Raw genomic sequence first — 21602 nt, 5'->3', positions numbered from 1 at the left:
GGGGGAATGGGATGCAGTTATTACTTCCATCCTAGTGACTACTTGGAGAAATTTGAACCTAAAACATAAACTCATGCCCCTTTCCAGTGCTGGCAACTGATCCTTCCCTGCCCCTTTGGTAAGAAAAGTTCTGGCTGAGGCAGGTCTTTTCGATTCATTGTTGATGAAATTGCCTATTATCCACAGTGCTTTGACAAACAGCTTGAAAAAATGTGACTGTGCTAGCACCACAAGCATCCTGGGCACATGCCAAAAGCATTAACTCATTTCCCTTTAATTGGCTGAAATTAGAAAGGCAGGAGTCAGGCTCTGGGGACTTGTGTCTGGTATGGGGCTGTCGGAGATCATCAGCTTCAGGCTCTGGCTCAGGCCGAAGATGGCAAGGAAGATGCTGGTGGGAAGATGGCCGCCCCCAATGCTCCTGGCTACTGCAGAGAATGACTCTGGATCCACAGAAAAGGAGACCATCGGTCACCTCAGGAGAGTTTCTGAAGATTTTGGAAAGTTGTTGGTGAAACTCAGCTGAGTCAGCCGGATGACAGATTTCAGACCCGACTACATATCCTTTGATAGGAGGTGCCAGGCTGCCTGGTTTTGTCCAACTGTGCTGCCCTGGATTAACCATTCCCAGAGGAGAGGGCCCTTTTCACAAGGTACAGGGGTCTGGGAGGGCTTTCCTGACAGTCATCTCATTCAACACTCATCCAACAAATATTTACTGAAGACCTACTAAGTGCCAGATACTGTGTGGGTGGGTACCCGGCATCTAGAACCGAGTAAGCATGCTTTCTGACTGTGAGCAGCTACCAGTGTAGTGCAGAGCCAGAGCCCCAATTTCTTGGGTCATTTTGAGGGGTAGCAGGCCTTACTGTACACTGGCACTGCGTTTCACTGAGTCCCAACCTTGTGGGACAGGATCCGTAGCAGCCCAGCCTGACTGCACTGTCTCTTGCTCCTCCTCTATGCTTTGCTTCCAAACCGCTTTAGCCACAACCTTTGCAGACATGAGAAAAAGTCTGTGCTTAGTCTTTGGGAGGAAGTGAATAATCAGGGCTACCGTACATGGCTGTGTAGTTTGTGCAATCGGCCAACAACGAGGCCAGTGGGGCTGGGTAGAGCTAAAATGACCAAGCCATATCCCCTCAGGACTAGCATCACCCAGGGGGTGGGCTTTTTGTTTTTCTAATTCATCATGGGGGCGGGGGAGCAGGTGGGAGTGGCAAAGAGAACCTTTTTGTAATTAGCACAAAGCCACCTCACAGGCTAGTGGGGACCTGTGATTACCAGAAGGAAATGAAAGAACAGAGAAATAAAATCATTTCTCGCCATTAGGTAACTGCTCTGAAATGCTGAAGAGGCCAGCCCACCCCCCCCAATACATTGCCAGAGGTCATTGCAAAGGGAGTCACTAGCTTAAACTACAAAGCAGTTTTAGGTGACTATACTCTGAGGTGATTGGGCACACTTCAGAGGGAGAGGCCCCATTTCCCAATTCCAACCTGAAAGGTGGCCTAAAACCCTGTCTCCGGACTGCTAGGCCACCGGTGCACTGGGCACAGAGCATATTGTGTTTCTGCCCCTACCCTGCTCCCTGTCCTCTTCAGCTCTCAGGTCATAGCCTTGGTGACCAGCTGAGCCAGAGGCCCCAGGGTAAAGAGAAAGGAGTAGACAGTATCCAACTCCTGTGATGAACAGGAGGCTTCTAAGAGGAACAGAGGGAAGGCAGGAGGAGCAGGGTCCTCAGCTGTCATCACACACTGGAGTCCAGGTAGATGGGAAGAGAAGCACAGGAAAAGTATTCAGAAGGCCACTACCAACCAACAATTCAAGGACACAAGGACACCCACAAAGAGGCACCACCAAGACTTATTGGGATAGTAAGATGAATAGGTTTAATCATTCTTATTTGAAAAACAAGACATAAATTAGTATATATATATATAATTTATATATTTTGTGTAGTATATATACTATATACAGACATTAGAAAATGTGTCCTCTCCATGAGGCTAAGGGAGAGGTGAAGGATGGCGGTAGAATGACACAGGCAGGGCCTAAGTGGCGAAGGTGCAGGATCAAGAAACTGGGAGGAGAGGAAGACCACATCAGCACTCAGGCTTGCAGCAGTCAAGGGGGAAATGTTCCCCACCGGCTTCATCTCTGGCCCATTAAACAACTTGGTCTTGTGGGAGAGGCAAAGAAGAGGGGAGCTGGCTTCCGCAGAGGAGCTCGCCTGATCTTTGCTGGGAGAAACTGCCACTCAGGAGGGCTTTATTGCACTAGAGGACACCAAGGATGGGTGGGGGTTAAGCACAGTGTACATTTTTATAAAACTCACATAAGAATGGGAGATTCCACCTGGGCCTCTCACGTAATGATGACAAGAGACAGACACAGGGTATGAGTGTGTGGGAAACAGGGAAGTATGGAGAGGTGGACAAGAAGCAATCTGTACAGAAGAAACATTGGCTTTCTTTGTTCCCTACAATGGGACAATTGGTAGGGACTCCGTGTCTTCACTCCCAGGAAGATTGTAGGGGGGTGGTGACAGCAACAGTAGATGTGTCAAGGAGAATGCTAAACAGTGTGAATTCTCTTCCAGATGACTCCAGAGAGAAAGAGAAAGGTGCAAGACTGCACCGGGTAAGGCGCTCAGCTTCTTTTCTTAGAGAGACAAATCCACAGGGTCAATACACAGCCAAAAGCATATACTCAGGATTAACATATCACGCTAGCTTCCAGAAGTTTAAGATATAGTCATCAACAACCCCCCCACCCCTTATCCCCTTCCCCCCTCCCCCCCCCCCCCACCCCCAATCTGTAGCTAAGTCGAACTCCTAAGGACAGTCTGTCTGGTTGAGAGATGTTGAGAGAGGAGCCGCACGCCTGTAGCCGCAGGCCCTGCACTATGCTGGGTTGGGCCAGGTGGGCTCTGAGGCCTGCTCCGGGTTTCCCCAGAGCAGACATTTTAACCAGGTACCTTATCCAGAACGAGTGGGGTGATCCAAGATGCTTGCTCCCTAGTGGACTGAGCTGCCCTGCCCATCAATGAGGAACAGGGCACTTTGGGGATGGCTGGTGTGGAGCTACTAGGCCAGGGGGCAAGGGCTCCAGAGGCTGCCCCTGTTGGGCTGGCTGCAAACAGTCCCATGTGGCTGTTTACTGTAGGACTACCACCCGGGCACAGGCCCTCTGGGGTGGCCTCTGCCACGTGAGTGTGAGCTCAGGGTGGATGGGCACATCTGGGCTGATATGCCCTCTCCCCTCCACTTAGCGCTGTGGCCTGCTGCTACTGCCACTGCTCCCTGGAGGGGAGCAGATGCCAGGAGGAACTCAAGGCCCTTGGGCCTGCCTGCTTCAGGCCCTGGCTTCCCTGTCCTCGAAACAGAGCAGGAAGTGAGCCTAATGCCACCTCGCAGCCCTAGAGAAGAGAGAAAAAATACAGCTCTGTGGTGGGCATAGTGACCAGGGGCCTTGGCCCTCACAGTGACGCCTAGAGGCCAGGGAAGTGGGGAGGACACCCAGGGTGCCAGTGGCCTGGAGCACTCAGGGACAGCCTTAATGCAGGGAAGTTTTTGCTCCCTGGAGATTGAAGGCTCTTGGACCCTGACTGGCCCAGTAGACACATACACTTACCACAGGATACAAGGACCACAAAGCTCAAACCTAGGGCTGAGAATGGGGATGAGGGAGGCCTGGGCTAATGCCCTACTTAATAAGAGTTTTTAAGGAGTGGGTGAATGTGCTCATAACAGTCACTGAAGTGGGGGAGCCTGGTGGGTGTTCTGGGGCCACCCCTATAGCTGCTGCTGCCTGCTGCTGCTGCTGCTGCTGCTGCTGCTGCTGCTGTTGCTGCTGCTGTTGCTGCTGCTGAAGGTTCCGGGTGGTGGATTCCTCAGCGGCACGCAGCAGGAAAGTGTAGTTCCTTACCACCTCTTCTACCTTGGCCAGCAGCTCTTGGCGCTGGGCCTCTGAGCGCACAATGAACACCAGCCGCACGAAAGTCTCAATGAGGCTGCTCAGCACCTGGAAGCTTCCCGTAATGGCTGCCAGCATGTGAGTTGGGCTCTTGTCCACATTGGCCACACGGCGGCAGGAAGCCCGAAGCTCCTTGAACTTGAGAGCCAGCTCGAGCTTGTACTCAGATATCTGAGAGACGTAGGGCTTGGGGGCACGGGCTTCGGGGCTGGCTACGCACTGCCGCAAGACAGTCAGCAGCTCATTGGTGTCTAGCCGGGCAGCCAGGAAGCCATCAGGCAGGCCATAGGCATGGGCCCGCAGGGCATTGATCTTGGCCAGGCTTCCCTCAAAGGTGGATACTCGCAGGTCAATCTCCTGGGTGCGGGAGGCCTCAGGGCTGCTGCTGCTGCTGCAGGTGGCCGCATCTAGCACTTGCAGGGTCCTGCTCACTACGGGTACCACCTGCCGATCCAACTTCATGCCGGGCAGAATCTTCATGGGGATGGAGTAGGACAGCTCGTCCTTACCATCGCTGACATCATCTGCCATGTCGCACTTGCGGTAGTAGAAGCAGTAGCGGATGGAGCAGCACTTGCTGCTCTCACTATCCTCGTCCAGCTCAGCGGGCTTCTGGTACACCTCTTCTGGCAGTGAGAACACGGCCATCTGTCTGGGGCCTTTGGTCTCAGGGGCAACCTGGACATATGAGGGGTCTCCCAGGATTGGTGACTCCAGAGGCTTGCTTTTGGGACCCAAGACTAGGGGGAGGCCTGCCTCTACTTCCTTGGCCTCTCTGGGCAGCATACTCAGGGGTGGGTGTGGGTATACATCTGAGGTTAGGGAGGCCCTATCACCCTGATCCAGCTCACTGATACTGTAGCGGCGTATCAGTTTCCTGTAGTTGGGAGCTCCCAGACACTCACCCCCTGAGGCACACGTGGTCAGGCACGAAACACCACTCTCAGGGTCTGATCGGCACTCTCGGGATTCCAGGCTGGTGGAGCGGATGCGCCGGACATTGGTGGGACTGCTGAGGCTCAGGTCTGGGCCAGCCTCTGGCTGCCTCTGAGTAGGGGGGATCTTGTCCTTCTCCCTCCCCCGGAGGCCAGGCACTGGTGTCTGGGGAGCCTGTGGCCGGCCCCCTCGGCAGATGCGCTTGCAATCGCAGCTGCGCCTCTGCTCACGGGACATGCCAGGCCCTTGTTGCACAGGGCTGCTGCGTAGCTGGCAGCTGCAGCGGCCTGGTGCTGGGGGTTGCAAATACTCAGTGCCTGGCAGCTCGCCCTGGCTTGGTGGCTTTAGAAGTTCCTCAAGGAACTCCAGCTCATACTGCTTTACCTTCTGCAGCTGGGCCTGCCGCTCATCGGTCTCCTTTTTCTGGCGAGTTGGGAAGGTGGCAGAGAATAAATTGCGCAGCCGGAAAGTACCTCGGGATGATTTGGGCTTTGTAGGGCCTTCGGAGGTCCCGTGGGCTCCATCCAGGGTTGTTTCAAGTTTCCTAGAGGGCATGGTGCTCACCTGACGGTTGACAGCCTGGGGTCTCAGTGGGCTCTGGCCTTGGGACTGGCTGCTGGGGCTCTGCAGAGCCATGGGGTAGCTGGCTCGTGGGACCAGGCTGGTTTCCTCAAGCTTGCTGCTTTTGGGTATGCTCTCTAGCTGCCCCTTCTCCCCCTGGCTAGAGATGGTGCCCTGCTTGTGTAGGGAAGGCTTAGCACCCTCTGACCCACCCCTGCCTGCCACATCCCCTGTAGCTTGCTTGCTCACAGACTCTCGACTTGCTCGCAAAAGATAGCTTTTGGGAGGGAAACTTTGAATAGGCAGCCTGTCTCCTTGTGGGGAGAGATGTAGGCTATCGGCCCGGCTGCATGCTCTGGAGCTGGAAGAGACTTCTGGGCTCAGCTGCTGCTGAGAATTCCGTGAGGCCTCTGGAGCACTGGGGCTCATTTTGAACTTAAGATTCTTATTGGCACTGCTGCTTATCATGCTGACTTCTGGCCTTCCCATGCTGGCCTCCAGCCTTCTCTCCCCACTGCTGAGGGTGTTCCCCAAGGCTCCGCCAGGGGCGGGTAGAATCTTAGTGTGAACCACCTGCGGTAGGGTGGCCGAGATGATAGCTGGAGTCACACTGCCCTTTGGGTCTAGGATAAGCTTGGGGCTCAACCTGACTTCCTTTGGTAGGTTCTCCCTTAGCTCAGAGACCTGCTCTTCACTGAGGGATGCCGTGGCCGCCCTCAGTGACATCTCCAGGCCTGCCCTAGTGTGGCCAGGCCCTTTGTCCTCAGGAACTGGGGATAACAGGCTCAAATTCTTCTGCTCATTAAGCTGTGGGGACAGTGCTGGGTGCACTGCTAGAGCATACGTTCGCTCTCGCTGTGGCTGAGCCTCTGACTGGGGCAGCTTTCTCCGAGTGCCAGGGGGGCCAGGACTCTGGCCTGGGATAGCTGGCTGGAGGGATGGATTGGGATCTGAGCGCCCAAGAGAGTAAGGGGCTGTGAGAACGGCCTGGGCTGCGCAGCTCTGGATGCGGAAGGGCAGGTCCTTGCGGGCCAGGAGACTGTCCTTTTTGAGGTGCTGGGCCAGGAAGTAGGTGGTATTTTGGTGCTGCTTCATGGCAGACATCATCTCTGACATGTCTGTGAGCTCCGAAGAGTTGGTTTCATGGCCCGAGTCCAGCGATGATTCAGGGGTGATTGTGGCCAGCACAATCAGACCTAGAGGAACACGGACAGGGCTTGCTGCACTGAACTCAGATCAAGTCCTTTACCAACCATATGTAGAGAGTTTATGGAGGCCAAGGTTAACCAGCAGTATTGCAAGCTGGGGGAAATAAGTCAGGCTTGGGGGAACTGCAGGACTGAGGGTGGGACGAGGGGGGTGAGGGGACAAAGGGAGTCAAGCTGGGAGAAGGGTTATGAAGGGCTGGAATCCGAAAGAGAAACAAAAGAGGCACAGAGAAGATCTGGGCAGTTTGATGGCAAATTAACATGCAAATCACATGCAAAACAACATGCTAATCATCACTATTTTTAGATTCCACAGCTAGGAAATTTTTGTCAATTGTCCTGAAGAGAGCTGGCAAAGAGAGGTCTCTCTTTATCTAGCCCTCCTAATCTGGCCAAGCCTGCCTGCTGTTCTTATAGCTGAGGCCATTTAGCTGAGCTTGTCCTCTCTCTGGCTACCACATAGGCCTCTATCCTAGGAGCAGTTAGTGCTTGGAGCTCCAGACTCTGAGCAAAAAGAAATGCCAGCCATGGGGGCAGAATACATGGGGGCTGCCTCACACCAGGGATGCCCTCACATACAGAAAAGGCAGGGGTTGGTACTCTCTCTGGTCAGTCAAGCTCCCTCTGACCTCAACCTCTTCACCTTCTCTATCTATACTTTCTCTCACCTCACATGCTTTCTCATATGCCTTACTCTTCCCTATTCATTTTCTGTTGCTGTACCACTGACCTCTTCTTTTTAAAGTATATGTATATGGAGGTATGTATGTATGACTATGGGTACATGTCCGACATGTGTATTTGTCTACAAGATGGACATACGTATGTCTGCAATAGGTAAAAGCATGCATGTTGTATCGTTCTCCCACCAAATCATAATTAATAATAGCTACTACTTACTGAGTCCTTCCTATGTGCTAGGCAGTGCTTAAGTGCTTTGTGTGAATGATCTCATTTAATCTTCACAACAACCCTATATGATATGACTATTGTTGACAAACCCATTTGACGAAAGTGAAGCCCAGGGAGGGTAAGTGCCCTGCCAAAGGTCACACTGAAAGTGAGAGAAGAATCCAGGACTTGGGTGTATCTGACTGAGAGCCCATGCTCTTAGGCAGTGTAAAGACCCCTGCCTTGAGCAGTGATGGCTGCTGGCTCCCCTGATCCCAGGTCAATAGGTGGTTACTTGGTCTTTTTTTTTTTTTTTCTCTTCCAGTCATGTGCATGCTGGATATTTTTTGCATGTCTTCTATATCTCTCACAATTTTGCTTTGATTCTCCATCCTGGCCTTGCTCTGTAGCTGTCATGGCCGCAATTCCTAGGGTCCATCTGCAAGACATTTCCAGAGATGGAATGGTAAGAGCCAGAGCTCTAGCTGGCGCTGAGCAGCAGACACCTGCCACAGCATCGTTGCTCCTCGACTCTATCTGAACTGCCTCTGGCCCATCCACTGCCCTGACATACCACAGTGACTTTGATCTCTGCTTAGGAAGCAGCAATGCCACCTGCTGGCCCAGCCTGGAAGGGAAGGCAAGAGGGAAGAGGAACGGGCTGTTGTTACCTGCAGTCTGTGGGGGTGGGGGATGTGGTCCATCCTCTGAGGCTGCCAGGGCTTCCAGAGCCTGCAGAGTGGACACCAGGGCATCATCTAGCTCCTGGGCATGATCTCGAACTGTCCGGGTCTGCACACTGTCAATCAATGTCACTGGTATCTCATCATACAGGAGCCCACGCAGGTGGCGTCCTTGCTCCTGGCTCTGGACAGCCCGGCGCTTGGGGTCATCCTCATCAGAACTGTTGTCTCGAAAACCAGGAGGTGGGGCAGCAATGGCAGGCAACAGAGAAGTGCTCTCATCTTCCTCTTCCTCCTCCTCCTCACTCCCAGGGGGTGGGAGGGACATCAAGTCTACTATATTGTCACGAGAGGAGCCGGGCCTCCCACCTTTGCGAGGAACCAGCTGCTCCTGGAGTTTGGCTTTGCAAGAGTCACAGTAGAAATTCAGGGCTTCAGCCCCAAGGGAATTGTCCAGGGTATAGGACCGGGACCTGCTGGCACAAGGCTCATGATCTAGGCTGGCTGCATCAAAGTCATCAGGGACCATATTGTAACCTTGGCCAGAGCTTTTGGATGTGGGGTCAGACTTGGTCCGGGGCCTGGTCTCCTCAAAGAAGATTAAGTTCTCATTGACATCTGGCCGGCTTTCTTGCTCCTTCCTTTGTTCACGCATATGGAGGTAGCAAAAGCTGACAAGCTCAGAGTTGGCAGGCGGGGGCGTGCAGTGGCTCGATTTCCTGGGGCTGGTGCCCATGCCGCCCACATAACTACTCTCCTTTTTCCCCAGGTGGCCCCCAGTGACAGGGCGGTGGGCGCTGTGCATGTAATCTAAACCCAGAAAGAGAATCAATAGATGAGCCCTGGTGCTGAGGACTGTGGCTGAGCTCTCTTGGCATCTCTGGCCTGGGTCTCTGGTGCACAGTTGGGTGACAGGTATGTAAAGAGAGCCTTACCTGGCTGCTACAGATTAGGGAAAGGGGAATCAACTGGCCATGTTGCTGCCAACCCTGTAAATAGAGTGAGTAGAATAGAATGGTCTGAGCTACTAATAGCCCTACCACCTCTGAAGTGGGAAAAGGCATGTGGTGAGGTGGGGTGGGAGTGAAAACCTTGGAATCTATACATAGATGAACTCTTACAAGGGTATGTCTGATCTGAGAGTCAGATGTAAGCATACCTAAAGAAGTGTGATTTGTTTCATGTCCTTCTTGGAACTGTACTGTTCCTACACTTTTTAGGGCCTTTCCAACCTCCAGTACTCTTTCACTCTTGTGTTATGTTGGATGTCTTCTAGAAGAAGGAAAGAAATCCGACGAGTCACTAGTGCTTTAGTGGAAAATGTAAAACAGGCTATGTACAATGCCTGAGAGTTTGCATTTCAAAGAGGGCTGTCAGTAGAGGTACCCTAAAAGAATAAAGCTCTACTAGTAGAATTCTGAGTATCTGAATGTGTAAAGTATATAAGAGATATGCTGGGATATGCATATATGGGGAAAAGGGTCAGAAGAACATTCTTGTAATTCCTCAAATCACATTATTTCTCTGTATTCATACAGGGCCAGCCTGCCTGCTATACACACATGTGGCATAAAGGTTCTAGTCAACAGCTTTTAATGATGGTGGGTCTTCCCTCTGAGAATTATCTATATCAAATGCTTCATCTCTGAATGGCATCTCTCTCTTAGTCTGTTTTTGGGGCCCTTCCCCATGTTATCTGTGAGAATATACTCAGACAATGCCAAATCACTTTGCTATCAGCAGAGAGACAGGTGCCAAGCAAGCACTAATTTAGGCTAGGGTCATCACACACAATCCCATTTAATCCTCACAACGGCTCAGTGTAGTAGGTGCTATCATTATCCCCATTTTGCAGAGGAAGAAACTGATCCAGTTGGTAATGTGATTTATCCAAGGTCAGATGAGTCATAAATGACAGTCTGAATTTGATCCCAGGTCTGAGGGACCACAAAGCCCATGTTTTTAAACACTACCCTATACTTCATCACGATGCTCAAGATGTTGAAAAATAAAATGCCTTTCACATTCCAGTTTGACAGGGTCAATGTGTCAGCATTGCTTTTCATTAGAGCTTACACCACAAAAGCATGGTATTGGCACTTACGACAGAGCCCCAAATTACATGAGGCAAAAACTGACTGAATTGAAAGGAGAAATACACAAACCAACAGCAATAGCTGAAGATTTCAATATCCTACTTTAAATAATCGATCGAACAACCTAGGCAGAAGATCAACAAGGAAATAGAGAACCTGAACAACATTATAAACCTATAAATCTATAGAACATGCTACCTAACAGCAACAGAATATACATTCTTCTCAAACGCACCTAGAATTTTCTCCAAGATAGACTACATGTGATATCATAAAATAAGCTTCAAGAATTTTAAAAGGAATGAAATCATATAAAGTATGTTTTTTTTTAGCACAACAGAATTAAATTAAAAATCAATAACAGGAGGAATTTGGGACATTCACATACATGTGGAAATTAAATAAAACATTCCTAAGTAACCAATGGGTCAAGAAAGAAATCACAAGGGAAATTGGAAAATATTTTGAGATGAAGAAAAATGAAGATACAACATACCAGAACTTATGAGAACTAGCTAAATTAGTGTTTGAGGACAAATTTATAGCTGCAAATGCCTACATTACAAAAGAAGAAAGATTTCACATCAATAACCTAAACTTCCACCTCAAGGGACTTGAAGAAGAAGAGCAAACTAAATACAAAGCAAACAGAAGGAAAGATATAGTCAATTATAGAGGATAGAAAAATAATAGAGAAAAATCAATGAAACTAAAAGTCGATTCTTTGAGAGGGAAAGGTCAAGGAGGCCTGGAGTCGGCCTTAACTGCCTTATAGGATACGAAGTTCCACTCTGCAGTTCACACAGGGTTTCTCTGAAACTCACCCTCAGGGGAGAGTGGCCAGGTGCAGGGCTGACCTCTGGCATGGGAGGCCCAAGACAGGCCAGTTCCAGGTGGACTTTGAGTTACCTGGCCAAGCCCTGTGCTAGGAGGGAGAGCTCTGCAGACAGCCAGAGAGGTTGCACAAGGTTCCCCTCTCTGGGCTCTTCCAAGTCCAAGAGCAGTTTGCCATAGATAAGGATTGTAAAAGGACCCACTCCCTGTGGAAACTGTATTTGTGTCATATGATTTATGACAGTAAATTTTCTCTTTTGAGCTTCCAGTAAAAAGAAATTGGTTCTTTGAAAAGAACAATGAAATTTACACACATTTAGCTGTACAGATCAAGCAAAAAAAGAGAGAGAGAGAGAGAGAAGATTCTAATTACTAAAATCAGGAATGAAAGAAGGGCCAATACTACTGACTCTACAGATATGGAATTGATTATAAATGAATATCATGAATAAATTTATGCCAAAATATTAGATAACCTAGATGAAATGAACAAATTCCTAGAAATACACAAACTATGAAAACTGACTAAAGGAGAAAAAAAAAACAAATAGGCCAATAACAGGAAAAGAAATAGAATTAGGAATTAATAATCCACCCTGTTGATAAATAAATAAATAAAGCCCAGGCCAAGATGGTTCTGCCGGTGAGTTTTTCCAAATGTTCAAAGAAGCATTTATACTAATTCTTCACAAACCCTTCCAAAAAATAGAAGAGAAGTGACCGCTTCTCAACTCATTTTATGAGGCCGATATTATACCAAAGATTGTCTGATACCAAAACCAGACAAGGACATCACAAGAAACTATAGAGCAATATTTCTTACAAATACAGATGCAAAGTTCCTCAACAAAATACTAGCAATCTGAATCTAGCAACTTATAAAAGGAATTATATACCATGACCAAATGAGATTTATTGCAGGAATGAAAGGATAGTTTAACCTCCCAAAATTAGTTAATGTAATTTACCATGTTAATAGAATAGAGAACAAACACCATATGATCATCTCAATGGACACAGAAAAATCATTTGTCAAAATCTACCATCCTCTCATGATAAAACTTGACAAGCTAGAAATTAAAGAGAACTTCTTCCACCTGAGAAAGGTAATCTATGAAAAACTCACAGCCAATATCATACTTGATGGTGAAAGACTGAAAGCTTTTCGAAGATCAGGAAAATGTCCAGGATCTCTGTTTTCACCATTTCTATTCAACATTATACTAGAAGGTCTATTAGACAGTAAAATGGACAATAAGACAGTACAATTAGACAGTAAAATGAAATATAAGGCATCCAGATTGGAAAGGAAGAAGTAAAAGTATCTCTATTTGCTAATGACATATTCTTGAACATAAAAAAAATCCCAAGCAATCCACTAATAATAAACTATTAGAAATAAACAAGAAGCTCAGCAAGGTTACAGGATAAAGGCTTAATATACAAAAAGCAATTGTATTTTTAAACAGCAGCAATGAACAATCTGATAATGAAATTAGGAAACAATTCTATTTACAATAGCACCAAAAATAAGAAAATATTTAGGCATACATTTAACAAAAGAACAAGCCATGTACGCTGGAAACTACAAAATATTGATGAAAGAAATTTTAAAAAATTTAAATAAATGGAAAGACATTTTGTATTCATGGATTCGAAAACTTATTATTAAGATGGCAATACTTTCCAAATTGATCTATAGATTCATTGCAGTCCCTTTCAGAATCCCAGCTGACTTTGTAGACATTGACAGGCTGATATAAAAATTCATATGGGATTACAAGAGACCCAGAATAACCAAAGAAATCTTTAAAAAGGACAGATTAGGGAGACTGGGAAAAATGGCATAAGTGATAGAAGCTTTGTTCATCCCCTCTTGAGACCACATCAAAGCTGTGACAGAAACACAGAGCAAACAACAAGCAGAGTCACCTGGGGTCCAGATAAACAGAAGCACTACAACTAGGGAGAGAAATAAGAAATCACCCTGCAACGGTTAGAGGGGGTGAGGACGTGAGGATTCCCAGTCCCCAGTGGCTGAGTGGGACAGAGGCTTCAACAGCTGTGGGCATTCCTCTTAAAGGGGCTGTGTCCATGACCAGACTTTCACGGTGATGGACCTGCTCTCTCTGAGCACCAGCACCTGGTAGGCTGCTGGGGTGGCGGCGGGGGGTGGGGCGCGGGTAAAGGAACTCACAAAGGAACATTGAGTTGTCAGAGCGAGGGTCAGAGATGAGGCTTTCCCCCAGGCAGAAGTGCTGGTGGTATCTATTGTTCCTTTGTTGAGCACCCCCACCACTTCCCAGTGTGCAGACACAGCACTGCCATAGCTGAGATGTCATTGAACTAGATAACAGAGGTTGTTCTGCCCAGAGGATTCCCTGAAACTTTGCCTCCTTCAACTCATGGCCCTACACAAACCACATCCAGTTGTGTCCACAGCGAGTCCTGTGACACTTGCTGAGCAGTGCCAACACTCACACTGGTGGCAGCTGGCCTTGGTTTCTGGCATGGCCTCTTGAAGCAACCATAAGCATAGCATCTGTGGATTGCTTGTGGAATTCTTAACAGGTGGCCCTGGAGGGGTAGAGGCTTGGGCTAAACTTGGTCTGCAGCTGAACCCCTTTCAGGACTGTGCTGCAGGAAACCTACACAAAGCCACATGAATAAGACCTGGAGACTTAAGAGCTTTGATTAATACATAGAAACAGACACAGAAAGGCAGCTAAAATAGGAAGACAAAGAAGCAGAAACCATACGAGAGAACAGAACAGAGGTCCCAAAATAATGGAGTCAAGCAATCTAACAGATGCAGAGTTCAAAACACTGGTTATAAACATGCTCAATGAACTTAGTGGAAGTATAGATGAATTCAATGAGAACTTTAACAAAGAGATAAAAAACACAAAAATGGAAATGGAAATTATAAAAGGGAATCAGTCAGAAATAAAGAATCATTATCTGAGATGAAGAGTATATTACAGAGAATCAACAGAGTGGATGAAGAAGAGGATCGAACCACCGATATAGAGGATGGGGAAGCCAAGGGCATCCAATCAGAACAGCAAAAAAAGAGAGGTAATTAAGAATATAATAATAATTTAAGGAGCCTATGGGGCAAAATTAAGGGCAACGACATCCGTGTCATAGGGGTACCTGAAGAGGGAGAACAAGAAGTTAAAAATAGATTTGAAGAAACAATGATGGAAAACTTCTCTAACCTGGTGAAGGAAATAGACATAGAACCCAGGAAGCTCAGAGCATGCCCAAAATGAACCCAAAGAGGCCCACACCAAGATATAGCATAATTAAAATGCCAAAGGTTAAAGACAAAGAGAGTATCTTAAAAGCAGCAAGAGAAAAGCAATAAGTTACCTCCAAGGGAGCACCCATAAGACTGGCAGCTGATTTCTCAAAAGAAACTTTGCAGGACAGAAAGGCTTGGCACAAAATATTCCAAGTGATGAAAACCCAGAATCTACAACGAAGAATACTTTACCAGCAAAGCTATGATTTAGAGTCGAAGAAAAGATAAAGAGCTTCCCAGACAAAAATAAGCTAAAGGAATTCATCAACACCAAGCCGGTATTACAGGAAATGTTGGAGAGACCTGTCTAAGAAGAAAAAAACATGTATCAAAAACATGAGTAAAGAATGGTAATAACTATATTCCTATCAACAAGTACCTCAAATGGAAAAGAATTAAGTGCTCCAACCAAAAGATAGAGTGGCTGAATGGATAAGAAAATAAGATCCCCTACATATGCTGCCTACAAGAGATTCACTTTAGATTAAAAGACACACACAGACTAAAAGGAAGGGGATGGAAAAAGGTACTGCCTTGATGGACCTAGAGGGTATTGTGATGAATGAAATAAGTCAGATAGAGAAAGACAAATACCACATGATTTCACATACATGTGGAATCTAAAGAACAAAATCAACAACAACAACAACAAAAAGAGAAACAAACTCATAGATACAGAGAATATTTTGAGGGATACTAAACAGGAGTGGGGTTGAGGGGGATGGTGAAAAAGGGCAAAGGGATTAAGAAGTACAAATGGAGAGATACAAAATAGTCATAGCGATATAAAGTGTAGCATAAGGAAAACAATCAATGATGTTGTAAAAAATATGTAAGGAGGAAGAGGGGTACTAGATTTAGTGGGGTGACCACTTCATGAGTTATATAGATCTCTAATCACTATGCTGCACAACTAAAACTAATATATTATTATATGCCAACTATAATTGAAAAAAACTCATTGAATTGTACAATGTAAATATGAGCAACTAATTGTCTATTATACTTCAACAAAGCTGGGCGGGGGAGTAAGTTTCAAAAAAAAACAGAACAAATTAGGTGGATTTATGCTTCCCGATTTTAAAGCCTACTACAAAACAATGGTAATCAAGACAGTATGGTACCAGCATAAAGACAGACATATAGATCAATGAAATAGAATTGAGAGTCCAGAAATAAACCCTTATGTTTATGGTCAAATAGCCTAATTTAAAAATTGGCTAAGGATTTGAATAGATATATCATCAAAGAAGATATATAAATGCCCAATAAGTACATGAAAAGATGTTCAACATCATCAGCTACGATGATGTAAATAAAAACCACAATGAGATACATTTCACACACACTACAATAGATCTAATAAAAAAGACAGACAATAACAAGGGTTGGTGAGGATATGCTGAAATTGTACCCTCTAATGTCATTGATGGGAATGTAAAATGGTGCAGTCATTTTGCAAAACAATTTGGCAGTTTCTCAAAATTAAACATAGAGTTGCCATTTGACCAGGATTCCACTCCTAGGTATGTACCAAAGAGAAATAAAAACATAGATCCCCACATAAACTTGTACATTAATGTTCATAACATTACTATTCAGAATAGTCAAAAGTTAGAAGCAACCCAAATGTCCATCAACTGATGAATGGATAAACAAAATGTGGTCTATCCATACAATGGAATATTATTTGACCATAAAAAATGAAGGACTGATAAATGCTACAATATAGATAACTCTTGAAAACATGCTTAAGTGAAAAAAAGCGAGTCACAAAAGGACTGTATATTGTAAGATTCCATTTATCTGAAATGTCCAGAATAGGCAAAGGTACAGAGACAGAAAGTTGATTAGTAGTTGCTTAGGGCTAGGATGTGATTAGGAGGGGAATAGGGAATGAGGATTAATGGGCACAGAGTTTGTTTTAGGAGGAGCAAGACTGCTCTAAAATTAAAGTATGGTGATGATTGTACAGCACTGTGAATATATTAAATATACTTAAAAACACTGAGTTGAGAACTTTAAGTGGGTGAATATTTTGGCTTGGAAATTGTACCTAGCTAAAACTGATTATTAAAAAGAAACAGCATTGGGCACACGGTGAACTCTTAATCAGTATAAAAAGCAAAAATGTGTTCTGCACTTGAAAGGACTTTGTGGAGCTTATCTCACATGATCCTGTCAATCCCTTATGAGGAAGGCTTCTGTTATTATTCTCAGTGTACAGGAGAGGAAACTGAGACTCAGTTTATGGAACTTGCTCCTGATTACACATTAAGATACAGCAGGCAGGAACTGGAACACAAGTCTCTCTGACTTCAGATCCCAAGCCTTTACTGTTTTCCATAGACCATGTTGCCCCTCTAAATCTGGTCAGCGTAACTACATTGAGTGGGTTCAATTTAGGCCTTAGCGGCTGCACCTAGAAACTGTGTATCAGCTGGAGGAATAGTAGGTAATGACCCTGTGAGACTTAGGGAAGAAGTACTCTAGGAGAGCACTGAGCCAGGAGCTTGAACTATCAGTTCAGGAGGTCTCTACTCCTAGGCATTGATCACAGGTCCTAGAGATGCACTGGGTGCTAATTACCTATGAGACAGCTGAACAATCTCAATAGGCTGCCATCGGAGGTGGCTCCCAGGGGCATGTTCAATAAGGAGGTGGTGACTCCTCTCAGACAAGGGCTGGAGGTCTAAGGGTGGCTTCCCTCCCTGCAAAATGGAAACATATCCCAATATCAGGCTGTCAAGGCCAGGTGATGCACAGCCACTCACTTGGTACTGTGATTTCTAGATCCGAGGAGCAGCATAGGGCTATGCGAAGAAGAAAACGTCCCTGAAGAAGCCTGGATCTCTTCCAGACAGAAGGTTAGAAATGCCAATAAAGCCAGGTGTGTTCAGCTGATAGCTGAGACAGCATAACTTCCAGATTGCAAATCTGTAAATTGCTCACCAGTTTTTCCCAAGGAGATGCCTTAGTCTATCCCTCTGTACTCACCCACTCTGAAGACTGACTTAAAAAAATGCTTGCAAAGAACAGGATGGTGATCCAACTGGATCTATATTGAAAACTATATTATACACACACACATATATAGTCAACACGACATTGAAACAACCGACTTTCCATTGGCCTTGCTATATCCTACAGTCCGAAGAGCATTACTGGTCACAATGACAAATGACCTAGAGGCCTTGCAAGAACCTTGTGTCCTTTCTAAATCATCAAAAATAAAAGAGTCTGTTATGTTCGGTCTAGCTTTAGCACATGCTGGGTTTTCACTATTTGAAAATTGATAAGACATGTATGGGATATGGAGTAGCCGTTAACAAGAATGTTCGATTCACCAGACCAAACTGTTTTTTAACTATGAGAGAAAACATAAAGTGAACTCCTCCAACTGTGACTCCAACTGGGGCCTCCAGTCTTATTTTTCTGGATTTCCCAGGAATACAGGGAGCTCAAGGCTAGAGAATGATGGCAGCTGCCTCTGGATTTCTTATCACCCCAGTACAGGCTGAAAGTTGGCATTTGTCTGAGACTTTCTCTAAGTTGCATCCTTAAGACCAGGTGCTGTTCTGTTGTGTCAGTTGAATTTCCTCTATACAAATGCAAAGGTACTTACTGTATTGGCATTATCCCTTTAATTGTCGGTCCACATTCTCTCATTAAACTCTGTGAGGGCAAGGACCATGCCTGTTATTCACAGCTCTATCTGCAGTGCTTGGCACATAATGAGTACTTGAGAAATAGTTGTGAGTGAATAAGTGAAAAACCTACTTTGGGAAAACTACCGATAATGCCCAACAGGTAATCTCTTCCGTTCCACACTCCCATTTTCCTTTTTTTTCTGGGTCTCAGAGGGGAGGTGATGCTTTTTCTTTTACCAGTCACTGGTTTAACAGCATCCTTTAGGCCCAGTCAGCTGAACATTGAGTTGAGTTGGCTGGCAGCCGGCAGCTGCTATGGACCAAGAATACAGACCTGGTTAGAGAACCTAGGCTCTGAGTGGGCTGGAGTTTTAGCCCTGAGAGAAAAGCCCAGGTGAGGTTGGCAGAATGACTGTTCCCTATAGGCCTTTCCTAACCATAGTTGGCACTGGAGCTTCTGTTCTGGAATGAAATTTAGAGCTGATGGAGGAATTCATTTCAACTTTGTACTAGGAACTCATGGCCACTCACTGTAATCTGGGTGGAGGTCTCCTCAGTGGTGTCACTTGCTTTTCCCCTTTCTCATCCTTGGGGCCATGGATAAGATGTGCACACCAGCCCCTTACTGGTACAGCCATGAGGCTCAGCCTTCCCCACCCAGCAACTCAGCAACTAAAGGCCAAGTACTGGGCCCAGGCATTGGTCCAACCCCCTGGGAAAGTCAAGCCCTACAAACAGTGGTGCATCTGCCTCCTGCCTCCTGCATGGACAGAGTGTCCCTGTGCTAGAGGCAGCCTATGACCCTAAAACTCTGCAGGCCCAAGGACCGGGGCTCTTAGGAATCAGGGAGGGGCTCTAAAGCTATGCCTAGCATTTATAGAAGTCTCCTTTCCAGACTGCAATACCTCTAAGAGAATCTAATGAAATTGATTTGATTTTGGAAAAGCAACATGGACACAACATGCAATGTGGTTGGTAAGACTTAAGGGACACAGAAAGCCCTGACGTGGTGCCACTATCGCCACAACAAAGGGAAGACTTAATGACAGCACTGGCTAGAGTGTGGATGGGATGACAGAAACTCCTTGGAAGGCAGGGTAGGACTACAAAGCCACCTCAGGGACTTCTTAAAATGGACTCCCCTCTAAACAAATCTCAGTTCCACATCTGGTCCTCAGCTGGGCTCCAGGCTTTTTCTTCTGCCTTCCCTTTTCCCTCTCTATCCTACTTAGTATAATTTACTTATGTGTGATGACAGAGACAAAGACCACAGGTGATACTGAGAGTGCTAATGCTGGCTTTGCTATCATTTGGCTATCATAGGTTTGATAGTATGTATGACCACCCACTTCAGAACCATTTGCCTGGAGATGTGTGGCAACCTGGCCCTCTGGGTTCTTTCTATTCCAAGCCAGTTATTTTGCTTTTTTATGTGGCCTCCTTCATATGCCTTGGGGCCACTTACTCTTTCTCAAATCTGTATTTGGTGATTGCCTTCTAATTCCTGTGGACAATGTTATGAGATGTACATATGGGCTTGTCATGATGTCTGTGACGAAGAGATAATGAGGTGAGAGGGTGTGTGTGGGTATTCAGGCCACTGGGTGCTGGAACATCCATCAGGCACGTGTTTCTACTCTCAAACTCCTCAATCTAGAGCATATGTGACCATGCTGCAAGGCAAGACAGCCTTGAAGAGAAAAGAAATAGACAAGCAGCAAGGCAAGTAGATGAAGAGACTTCAGCATGTGAGGAGGGTGACCACTGGGTGGAAAGTCTCAGTTACTGCCTGTGATGTTTGGGTGTTGGGGTTGGGAAGTACTTACTACACTAACTTGAGCCTTAGGTCTAATATGTGTACTGAGAGTACCTGTTCTATGGGTCTCTTCCTTTTCCTCCCACTTTGGTTCAGGGCAGCAGTATTAAGACTGGGCCGATTTTTTTCCAAGGCCCGTTCCTGATTACCATAATCAGGACAGCTCTGAGTGGTAGCTGCACTGAGCTGTTTGGGGGCTGCACTTGACTTTATTCTTAGTGGTCGTTCCCTCCTATCTATCTCCAAGCCTCATGCTAGACTATACTCTGGGCCTGGAAAGTCTTCCCTACCCGAGCCTCACATGGCCTCTTACTTCAGGCAGCTGTCAACCCCCCCTATAATGAACAGAAGAAAAGTTTTATCTTCATTTACAACCTCTACTCAATTAAGCCAGAACCTCCATGCATCCCTTCTAGATCGATGTACCTCTAAAGCTTTGCCTTAGATTCAGCGTGATTCCTTAATTGGTTCTATTTATTGCTTGTTTGCTATTTTTATCTTACAATTGTTCACTGACTCAATTGCGATGTGTTGTCACAGGCATCCTTTGTAGGACAAGCCCATCTGAAAGCCAGCTGTCTATCCCACTGGCTTGTGCCAAGTGGGACACAGTGGTACAGCCTCTGCTCCTGGTAAACTAGGTGCTGGCAGAATGGGGTGAGCACTAAGGCACTGGAGCTCCTCCCTCCATATCTCCAGGGTCCAAAGGGCCTCTGGCACACCAAAGACTGAGGCTGAGCCCTACCTGCCTTGATCATTGGAGGTGGAAGAGGCTGGCTAGCAGGCCTGGAGAAGACCATCTTCCTGGAATCCAGCAGGAGGCGGCAGTACCCCGCAATCAGGCAGGCAAAGTTGGTGGCTTCGAGCCACTCCATCAACAGCACCAGAGGCTGGGAGAGAGATGGGAAGAAACATGAGGATACCAGAAGGAGGTGGGCAGGTTCAGTTCGCTGGAGAATGATAGTGAAGAAAAGATGACTTGCATGGTTAAGGGAACCAGAGTTTCTGAACCAAAAATTGAGGCACGTGGCCTGAGAAATAATTTCTTCCAATCTGAGAATTTATTTACAGTAAACTCTTATCCAGGTATCAAAACTAAGTCAATCATTAATTATACATTTAATGAATCACCTTTATTGAAAAAGACTAAAATTTTATAATATTGCACGACTGCTGTGTGGCTGTTTTGAAGGTTGTCAGGGCTCAGCAGATGCGTGGGCCAGCTGGGAAAGCTGGGGTGAACCTGGGAGTCAAGGCTAGATTGGGGAACATCCTTGATGGAAAGTTTCTTGATTGCATAAACTATCTCTTGCTCATCTTTCTAACCCCCTACACTACCCAGAACAGCTTCCAGACATGGACACTCCATTCAACCAAGTTCTCACTGTGGCTTCTGGGCCAAAGTCTTTCTGGTCTGCAAGCCTGCTCAGACCTTTATGCTTTCCTCTTTTTCCTCTGTTTCCCAAAATGTTCTCAAGATGTTAATTGGTGCTCCTTAAAAGGGTTCCTTGGTCAAATATGTGTGTGAAACACTGGGTTAAACAAAGCTATATAGACAGTTGTTCTTACAGAAATTCTCAAATCCTTTAATATATTAAGGTGCACTGCGAAACTTCAAGAGGGAGGCTTTAGTATTCGAACT

At 46.3% G+C, this 21602-nt stretch overlaps 1 protein-coding gene across 1 annotated transcript in view; it reads right to left on the bottom strand.

Moving 5' to 3' along the window:
• Nucleotides 1-2816: 2816 nt before the first annotated feature.
• Nucleotides 2817-21602, bottom strand: part of FRMPD3 (FERM and PDZ domain containing 3) — a 69491-nt gene continuing 50705 nt past the window's right edge. Inside the window, exons 13-15 of the mRNA XM_023534144.1 lie at nt 20706-20850; nt 8246-9067; nt 2817-6671 (exon numbers count right to left, since the gene is read on the bottom strand). Coding sequence (XP_023389912.1) covers nt 3709-6671; nt 8246-9067; nt 20706-20850 — 3930 coding nt within the window. The 3' untranslated portion in view covers nt 2817-3708. The remainder of the gene's footprint in view (nt 6672-8245; nt 9068-20705; nt 20851-21602) is intronic.

This window comes from Pteropus vampyrus, unplaced genomic scaffold, assembly GCF_000151845.1.
Source record: "Pteropus vampyrus isolate Shadow unplaced genomic scaffold, Pvam_2.0 Scaffold120, whole genome shotgun sequence".
In the NCBI taxonomy this organism is placed as follows: Eukaryota; Metazoa; Chordata; class Mammalia; order Chiroptera; family Pteropodidae; genus Pteropus; species Pteropus vampyrus.
Note: the sequence above shows the minus strand (reverse complement) of the source record. Positions and strands in the feature narration are given on the sequence as shown.